The following is a 9,822-nucleotide window of genomic DNA, read 5'->3' on the forward strand; positions in this document are numbered from 1 at the left end:
TTTCTTTTTCATGTTTTTTAGTTTATTTATTCTTTTTCCTTTCCTTTTTTATTTTTTAAATTTCAAAAATATTCAAAATTCCAAACATTGTTTGTTTTTTAAAAAACTGTCCACATTTTTAAATATATTTGAAATTTTAAAAATTATTAAGAATTTTAAAAAAATGTTTGAAATTTCAAAAAATGCTAATATTTTCCTTTAAATATTCGTGTATTCTCTTTTTGTTTGGAATTGATGACAATTTTTGAATTTGCAAACATTGTGTCAAATCCATTAACCTTTTTTGAATTCACGAACACTTTTTTAGTTCATGATTCTTTTAAATTAACGGTTTGTTAAATTCATGAAGTTTTCGGAATTCACAAACATTTGTTATTGCACGAACATTTTTTGAATTCATGCACATTTTTGAATTCGCAAACATTTTCAAATTCATTAACATTATTTGTATTCTTGATTTCTTTCCAAATTAAAATTAAACTGGCCGAAAAGAAAAATACGAAATGAGAAAAAACGAAAAAATAACAGACGTTCGCTCTCTCGTTGGGCCAGGTCCCATTGTCCGCGAGCGACGGGAGTGAGCTCAAGCAACACCGAGGCCCTTGATCCAGCTTTTCAGACGGCGCGGACAACGAACTGTGGATTACAAGGGCGGAAAATAACGCGCTCGCAGTTCCGTCGTCGGCGGCGGCGAATCCATCTCCGGCGGCCGGAGGCGACTCCCTGAGGGCAGAAATGAAGGGTTCGCGGCAGAGTCGGTGCGCCGCGGCTAGCTTGGCGTTGGATGTTCCAGAAAGAAACGTGGGAGACCTCGCAGTATCGAAGGTTACTCCGTTCTACTCTTCACATACCCCACGTCGTCAATTTCAGAATTTCTGATAGTGGAATTTAGATAGTTGAGGTTCACCATTTCCTAGGCTATCCCTGTTCATACATGTTGATGCACTAGAGTGATGTGTTTTTTGTTCTATTATAATGCATACATCGGCCATCGGCAGTAGCTAGAACAACTAGAACAGATGCTATGCTGAGGCAATCTTACCTCTGATGTCTTAGGCCAAGCCAAAACAAGAATTACAGGCGATTGGCTTAAAATTTCCGTACATTTTACATCACAGAACTTCTAATACAAAATACACGATGCAGTTTTCGTCTTCTACTAGTTGTGAAAAAGATCTGAACAATATAAATCTGCACACACCCTTTTATGACGCTGACGCCTTTGAGTGTAGCTCGACCAGCGATGCATAGACTCCACCCTTGATGCCCATGAGCGATTCATGCTTCCCCTTCTCAGCAACTGAACCATCTTTGATCACTGCGATTGTATCCGCCCCTTTGATCGTGGACAAACGGTGTGCTACAACGATGGTGGTCCTGCTCACCATTATCTTGTCCAATGCATCTTGAACAATACGCTCTGATTCAGCGTCCAGGGCACTTGTTGCCTCGTCTAGCAGAAGTACTCGAGGGTCCTTCAAGATCGCCCTTGCAATAGCTACCCGTTGTTTTTGCCCACCAGATAGCTGTGTTCCTCTCTCGCCAACGTTGGTGTCATATCCCTGAGGCAAGCTCGATATGAACTCATGTGCGTTGGCCGCCTTGGCCACGGTGATAATCTCTTCTTCAGTTGCTTCTCCACGCTTTCCATATGCTATGTTGGCACGAATCGTGTCATTGAAAAGCACTGGTTCTTGGCTTACCAGCCCCATCTGGTCTCTTAACCAACTCAGTGTTAAGTTTTTGAGTTCTGTTCCATCTAGTGAGATTGTGCCAGAGTCTGGATCATAGAATCGCTCTAGCAAAGCAATTACTGTGGACTTGCCACTTCCACTCTCTCCAACAAGTGCAGTAGTCTGCATATGACAAACATTTTCAAACCTGTCACTACAACTGTGGTGAAAATAATGAACTCAACGAAATTCTGTTCTTGTTCATCGTAGTATTCGTTTTGAGGAAATATCCAGTGCTTCCATCATTTAGGAATGAAATAACTGACAAAGACAAATCTTAGTGCATAGTAACTTTCTCGTCTTTCTTGATCTTGTTTTCTAACTTCATCCATTGTCTTTTTGGTTCTCCTTGTGTACATGGTATTCAAACTTAAAATTTTGTTGAATGCCAGATGAAATTGGTTTCATATATCTAATATTCTCGTCGAACTTATGCTATCGGTAGGGTATTCTAATACTCGGCGTATGCAAAAAACTGTATCTACATTCTGTAGCACAATCATGTTCCTCCTGTCAGTCATGTTGAAATAAAGCAGTTCAAGGTTGCTAGAACCATGTTGTGAAACATTTAGCACAATATTTATATTATTGAAACAAGGCAAAAGAATCCACTACGTTTATCGACTTTATACTAAAGTATCTCAGTCGTTGATTGCATGGTCGAGCGTGGTCTAACCTCCATACCCGGCAGTAAACTAGGTTCAGTTCGACTTTTCTTTCTTTTTTTGCGATGAATGAAAAAAATTGCAAGTATCAAGTTAACCTTACCTTTCCGGAGGGAATACCCAAAGTAAAGTCACTGAATACTTGCACATCTGGGCGGGATGGGTACTTGAAGCTCACATGGTTGAAATCTATGTTGCCATCAACTTTCTCTAGCTTTATGCCTTCATCATTAGTTGAGTTAATTTTGGACCTCCTGTCTATGACAGCTAGTATGGATGTTGTGGACTCTTGAGCTTTTGTTGAATCTGATGCCATTGCACTTGTTTGGGAAATTCCAAAAGCTGTGAAAACCAAAGCAAAATAAACCTGCAAACAACCAGGCCGATTTGTCAAGTCATTGAATAAAATAACCTCACATGTCAAATGCGTATATCTTACTCTGAAAACATCTTTAAAGGTTGATTTGCCGTCATGTACAAACTGTGCACCAACATAGAAACAAAGAGCATATGTGAGGTACAACATTAAGTTTGAGAAACTGAATCCGAGGCCTCCAACCATTCCACTTCTAATTCCCTGTTTCATTGTAGCTTGGCATTTTTTGCTGTACATTGTAATTACTCTCTTCTCTGCACAGAAAGATGCTACAGTTCGAATACTGCCAACTGCTTCTGCTACAACTTGACCTGCATCTTCATACATCACCTGTAACAATCATTTGTTCTAGGAGTGATTATCTACATAACTCACTTTGGAAGAACCACATTATGTTTGGTATAAGCTTAGAAAAGGATAATTGCATGGTCTCTAGAAAAGTGCACATCTTCGTTTCACAGTGTGAAAAGTATCAGGAATTATTTGTTTCTTCTTCAATTAAAAACAATTGTTCAAAACAGGGTTTACTCTAATTTCACCTTAGCATCCTCACTGAAACCTTTCAAGAACTTCACTTGAATATAATTCTGTAAACCAAGAAAAGGAATGACACATATGACAATCAGCGTAAGCTTCCAGTCAGAAGCAAATGCTATGGCGAAGCCAGAAATAAGTGTTATTGTGCACTGCACTAGTATGGCCAAGTTATCTCCTACAAGGCGTCGGATGTTCAAAGCATCAATAAACAGCCTTGCACCAAGTGCACCACTGTAAAAGTTAGAAGGAAAACATGATGGTCATACTGTCACAGATAAAGATAGAGTTGCAAAGTGAAAAATAAGTAACAAACCTGGAATTAGAAGGATCATCGAACCAAGCAACCTCTTGATGCATGATGCTCTGGAAAGACAAGGCACGGACACGTTCTACAAGTTTCCCACCAGCCATTCCGAATAAGAAAAATTCCAATTGGATTGCAATCAGAGAAATGATTGCCAACAGAAGGCATAGCAATGCCCAAAACCTCGAATCTTTTCGAAGTTGGTGCGCTGGATAGTAAAATGTCCTTATACCACCAGACATCATAATACTGAATAAAGGGAAAAGAAGTCCATGCACAAAAGCAGCTATAACAGCTAATAGGAGAATTGGTGCTTCTGGCTTATTAAGATTAAAAAGGCGTCCAATTGGTGCTTTCTGAGGAGCCTCACTATCACCAAATTCCTTTTGCTCTTGACTGCTGGTATTAGCAGGCCCCTGCAAATCATCAGATCCAGAGAGTCCTAGGGGTTTTACGGAGTGTTGTCTTCTATTCCTGGGTGAATCTCTCGTAGATTGTTCCAAAGATAAACTTCTATTTTTAAGTCTTGAATCTGACGCATATGGCACCTCATGCATTCCTTCGGTATGGACCTGTTGTAACTTAATAAGCTGACAGTAAGCTCCATCAGGATCCTTGATCAACTGATCATGGGCACCTGTATAAAATGGATTTATGAAAGAAAATAATTTAATAACCTACAGCTCACTCTGGTTGATTGGTTCAAGGAAGATAGACATGAAGTATCTCTTACCTTGTTCAACTACCTTTCCTTGATGAACCACTGTTATGCAATCTGCATTCCTGACTGTACTCAGACGGTGAGCAACAATGAGTGTAGTTATCCCTACCATGATCCTATTTAGTGCTTCTTGAACTACTCGCTCAGACTCTACATCCAAAGCACTAGTAGCTTCATCCAACAGAAGGACTTTTGGATTTTTAAGGATTGCTCTTGCAATGGCGATCCTTTGCTTCTGCCCTCCAGAAAGCTGAGCACCACTCTGACCAACCATTGTCTCATATGCCTGTATTATGTGGAAGTAAGATAAGCATTAATTGCAGGATACTTGAGTAAGATACTTCTGTAAATAACTAGTTTTTCTTAAGTACATTAGGCAGCTTTTCGATGAAGTTTGCTGCGTTTGCCAGCTCAGCTGCTCTCTTGATCTCCTCAAGCGTAGCATCCTCTTTACCATAGGTTATGTTATCTTTGATGGAGGTCATAAAAAGTAATGGTTCCTGACTAACAAGACTGATCTTCCCTCTTATCCACTGGAGTTTCAAACTCTTGATGTTGATTCCATCTATCAGCACTTCACCAGCCTGTGGGTCGTAGAATCTCTCTACCAGACTAATTAATGTTGATTTTCCACTTCCACTCTCTCCAACTATAGCCATGGTAGTACCACTAGGCACTTGTAGAGACAACCCATTAAGTATCAACTGCTCAGGCCTTGCTGGGTATCTAAAGAATACATTGTTGAGTTCGACGTCGCCCTTGATATCATCTAATTCTATTCCAGAAGTGTCACTGATGTCAATCTTTGGTTTTCTGTTAATTATTTCAAACAACCTGTGTGCTGCAGATTGGCCTTCTGCAATAGCAGAAATCGATGGCGATGCATTACCTATAGCCCTGTTGCAAATAATAAATACCTTAGTGCCAAAATTTACTATTAATTCCAATGGTAAACAATACTATTGGTTATCCACATTATTTGATCCAATTCTAAAATCTAAAGCATGATTCTGGCAGTACATTTAATTTGATTGACAAAAGTATTGTGCTTGTCTGTTTGAGCTTGACAAGTTGTATAAGGTCTCTCTGCCAGAAGTAATAATAATAACTAATTAACTATAACGATTGCAGTAATGTGGTTACCTAGAAATATGAACTAGTAACAGTTCCAGGTCTAGGTATTTCTATATAGTTTAGATGCATGGAAGAAATATCTTATTTTTTAGGTTAAGAAAGTTTTTTTTACTTTGTGCGTGAAACACTTAAGTGCTAGTTTACTAACATCTTATATTATTATTTACGATACTATAGTCAAAATTGGGAAAGCTCACATTGATCCAGTAAGAATTGCAAATACAACATTGATGACCTGCCCTCCAGTATATCCTTTGCTGATGATTAACTTCGCGCCATACCAAAAGGCTAGAGAGTAACTGCAGAAGACAACACAAAAGATACAGCCTATTCCAAGACCGGTGACAAGCCCTTCCAAGACAGTAGCCTTGTACGCCTTTTTTATGAGAGCATTATACAATGCAACTGCTTTCTTCTCACCATTGAAGGAGACAACCTGCTTTGAAATGTCACCGGGATTATACAATCACAACGAACCATCAAATAATTACTTATAAATTAAAGGGAACCATTAGAACCGACCGTTCTTATAGCTCTGATGCTCTGCTCGACAACATTGCCCGCATCGTCGTATGATGCTTGCCTCCTGGCAGATATTTGAGCACGTAGTCGAGAGACGGTTGCAAAAGAGAGAATACTTGGAGGTATGCATGCCAGCATAACCAGAGCTAACATCCAGCCTCTTACGAATCCGATGACAAAACCTCCAACAAAGGTTGTCAAAAGCTGTGCATACTTTCCTACCTGAACATGAAGTAGCTCTATTTATTTCAAACCAAATGATTCATTTACAGAAAATAGTTTTTTATCCTTTCTATGTTATCTAATAAATGCATTTGTTACCTTCTCTCCAAGAGCATCTTGTACCAGTACAGTATCTGCAGACATTCTAGAAATTGCTTCCCCAGTTGTCATCTCCACATCAAAGAAAGAAACATCCTGCTTGAGAACAGCTTCGAGGTATAGAGAACGGATGCGTGCTGACTGCCTTTCTCCAGCCATTGTCCAGCACGACACCTCTGGCACAGGTAACAGGATAACGTTAATGGCATTCAATCACTCATTTGAAATACTGCTATGTGTGATATGCATGTTGCCAACTCCATTTCATACTGCTCGGTACTTCATTTTCTAAGTTAAAACTTGTGAACTTGTGTTGATAGGTTTTACTCCCTCTGTAAAGAAATATAAGAGCGTTGGGATGCATTTTTACTGTGTTAACTGTCATGCACTATTTATTTGTTCTTTGTTGAGAATGAGTACTACCATGAAGTTTCATATCTGACTGGTACCTTGCTGCAAATTGTTTGGGGTACTTGGATATGAACTTGTGTTGTGCTTGGAAACATCAAAGTTTGAGAAGAGCTGGCACTAATGTAAAATATAGGAATATTACTAGATTAGTAGCAACTTCTAGTATCCAGTCATTTGTACAAATTAAACTCTCCATGTATGGATTACAGTTGAGAAAAAAATAAGGTTGAGTTTTGGCTATCAATTATAGAAACATTTAGTCCAAGAGTAAAAGCCTACTTACGGAGAAATGAAGCTAGTGCCGTCCCAATTCCCAAATAGATGTAGTACATAACAACCTGGAGAAAGCAAATGTGAGATGAAATAGTACTGAAGTTGGGGCATTCCTGTGTTATGCATGGGAAAGCAGGACTGGATTTGAGAGTAAACTGCCATTTCTTATTAGTACTGTTTTTCTTGTTTGTGTTATGAGGGAGGTTAATAATAGGAGGATGTAGACCTAAAAAAGGAGGGTGTATATTCCCAAGTGAGCACCAGGGTCCATATACGTACTCCAAATAGTTGCCCAAGCGTCAAATCAGCGGTCCACGTGTGTGTTTTCGCACGTGTGCTTGCAGTGGCCACAGACTAGAACGGCAAATCCATAAATCCGTTGATGAGGATAATTTCAGCCTTTCAGGACCACGGCAACGGCCTCCACCACAATCGCCAGTACCATTATCTAGTACTAGTACTGTACTTATCTCCACTCTAGTACTGTACTCGTCCGGCAGAGATGCTCCTTGTTTTTCTCATCTTTTTTCCGGGTGACGCTCTCGTTCTTTTTCTGAGAACATGCAAAGCATGGAGTATCATCTAAAGAAATCGTCAGGCATATTTAGTGACCAGGTGCGCGTGTTTTGTGCAAAGACAAAAATGTCTAGCGCATGCTTTGCTTTCACCCGGTCTCAGTTGTGATGAAAACTTAAAAAGGACTACTAAGTACTACTCCCTCCGTCCCAAAATGTTTTAAAGATCATTTTTGTTCCTAAATATAAGACTTTTTACAGTTCAAATGCGAAAACGTCTTATGTTTAGAAACAGGGAGTACTACCTAGAGTGCCTGAAAGGTTGTAGCTGTCTGTGTTGTGTGTGTTTCGGTGTTGTGTTGTAGGTTATATGTAAGGGTTTTATTAATTTAAAGCCGGGCAATGACCTTTTCTCAAACAACAAAACAAAAAGCAGCCTACCAAGTAGCACCCGACTTGCTAGCAGACATGCTTGCTGGAGGAACCATAGTGCAGTGACGTCTCAACGCCATGCAGACCCATCGTCCGGCCGTGCCCACGTTACGTTGCGTACGTGCGTGTATTGTCTGCCACACCTCGACTGCCGTATATCCAACTGCATGGTCACTACACGCCTGTACGCGCGCGGTCACCGGCCACCATGCGCGCGGCGAGCCGTGCCGGCGTGCATATCTGCAGCGCGTGGCGCTGATAGCCGAGCTGCCACTGGTTTGCCAAGCCGCCGGCCGGCCGACTCGACGGAGCTTCTGATCTTTCGGTGAAGAATACCTATCACCTGAAGCCTCTCGCTGGAACCGGTGGCGTGCAGAGAATCTAACGCACTCGTCGTACCTTGCTGACCCGGTGGAGGACGGCGCTGTTGTCGCTGCCGCCAAAGGACTCGATGACCGCGGCGAAGACCACCGTCATGAGCGGCTCCGACATGCCGTTCACCATGGCCGCCACCGTGCCCACGCCCATGAGCGCAAAGTCGGCGCGTCTGGCGTACCTGAACATGCCGAAGAAGGCCACCTTCTTCTTTGTCGCGCCCGCATCCTTCCTCTCCCTCCCCTCTGCCTCTTCCTCCTCTCCTCTGTCTCTCATCACCTCGTCACCCATTATTCTCTCTCTCTCTCTATCTTCTTCTTCCAACTCCCTTTAGTAGCAGCTGATGCTTATCTCTCTGATCGCACGTTTGTGGTGGCGAGAGATATGTAATGGAGCCGGGCGCGTGATTATAGTAGGTGAGGAGAACTGACACTGACGTGATGTCGCTTGTTGTCTGCTCAGGCAGGCTATATATGGTGCCATGTTGAAATGAAGTTTACTTCTTTTTGGTTCGAGTATTTAACAAAAAAAACCACCACAATTCGTGGAACCGTGTCTATAAACTACCACTTTATAAATTTGTGTCGAAAACTACCATTTTCTCACTAATCCTTGACTAAAAACTACCAAGTTTGAAAAAAGCCCGATTTGGCTCTTTTAAACGTGTTTCTGACAGGATGGGTCCACCTGTCAACATCAATCTTCTTCCTCCTCCTTCTTCCTCTCTCTCTAGCATTTCCTCAAACACCTCACAATGCACTCCGTGCTCTTCTCCATGGCGACGCCCCGGCGAAGCACCCGACGGCGGCCAGCAGATGGAAGCCAGCGTCCTGGACAACGAGGTCGCTGAGCCTCACCACCTGGTTGCTCCCGGTCACCAGAGCCTTCCTCTCCTCCACCTCCTCCTCTGCGCCGCGCTGCTCTGCCTCACGGCGACGCACTCCCTCGCACAGTCGCTCGCCCCGGCCAGCAACGCCCCGCCCAAATCGCCCAACGCGACGCCGGCCCCCACAGCGGCCGCGGCCACGCCCACCGCTACCCCCGCCCCGCCCGCCGTCGACGCGACCGCACCGCCCACTATTACCCTGGCTACCCCCGCGCCCAAGTGTTCCCAGGCCACCCCCGCGACGACCACCGCTCCCGCCACACCGGCGCCGTTGGCCCGTGTCTGTCTGATGCCGTTGGCCGCTTGAGCGCGTGCGACGTGCTGGTGGGCGTGCACGGCGCGGACCCGACCAAGCTCCTGTTCCTCCGCCCGCGCCGCGCCGCGCTCCTGCAGGTGGCGCCATTGGGCGTGCCGCACGTGCCGCACGGCTGCTACGAGAAGGCGACGGCCATGATGGAGATGCACTACGAGCAGTACGACGCGGCGGCGAACGAGAGCTCGCTGGCCCGCAAGTACGTGGCGGACGACGTGGTGCTGCGCGACCCGGAGGCGGCGACGCGCGAGCGCGGGTGGGGCCTCACCGCGCGCGTGTACCTCGGCAGTCGCGTGCTTCGCCG

At 43.6% G+C, this 9,822-nt stretch overlaps 1 protein-coding gene across 2 annotated transcripts; it reads right to left on the reverse strand.

Annotated features, from left to right (window-relative positions):
* Window positions 1-1,026: 1,026 nt before the first annotated feature.
* LOC109755064 (ABC transporter B family member 5) lies at window positions 1,027-8,736 on the reverse strand. 2 transcript variants are annotated; one of them, XM_020313950.4, is made up of 12 exons: window positions 8,344-8,734; window positions 7,008-7,062; window positions 6,314-6,489; window positions 5,993-6,214; window positions 5,668-5,906; window positions 4,708-5,233; window positions 4,349-4,622; window positions 3,625-4,252; window positions 3,314-3,542; window positions 2,838-3,104; window positions 2,502-2,765; window positions 1,027-1,856 (listed from the first exon to the last, which is right to left on the reverse strand). In XM_020313950.4, the coding sequence occupies exons 1-12, from the start codon at window positions 8,608-8,610 to the stop codon at window positions 1,206-1,208; spliced, it is 3,798 nt and encodes a 1,265-aa protein (XP_020169539.1). In that variant the 5' UTR covers window positions 8,611-8,734; the 3' UTR covers window positions 1,027-1,205. The 2 variants fall into 2 exon arrangements, with proteins under 2 accessions (XP_020169539.1, XP_020169538.1); XM_020313949.4 differs by having other exon boundaries at window positions 2,502-3,104; window positions 8,344-8,736.
* Between the last annotated feature and the right edge of the window lie 1,086 nt (window positions 8,737-9,822).

Source organism: Aegilops tauschii, chromosome 3 (genome assembly GCF_002575655.3).
Source record: "Aegilops tauschii subsp. strangulata cultivar AL8/78 chromosome 3, Aet v6.0, whole genome shotgun sequence".
Classification (NCBI taxonomy): Eukaryota; Viridiplantae; Streptophyta; class Magnoliopsida; order Poales; family Poaceae; genus Aegilops; species Aegilops tauschii.

Coding starts and splice junctions, on each gene's coding strand:
- LOC109755064 (XM_020313949.4), bottom strand. CDS start 8,610: ATGGGTGACGAGGTGATGAGAGACAGAGGAGAGGAGGAAGAGGCAGAG. Junction 7,063..8,343: donor TCCTCCACCGGGTCAGCAAG/GTACGACGAGTG, acceptor TGCTTTCTCCAG/GTTGTTATGTACTACATCTA. Junction 3,543..3,624: donor GATGATCCTTCTAATTCCAG/GTTTGTTACTTA, acceptor TAACTTTTACAG/TGGTGCACTTGGTGCAAGGC.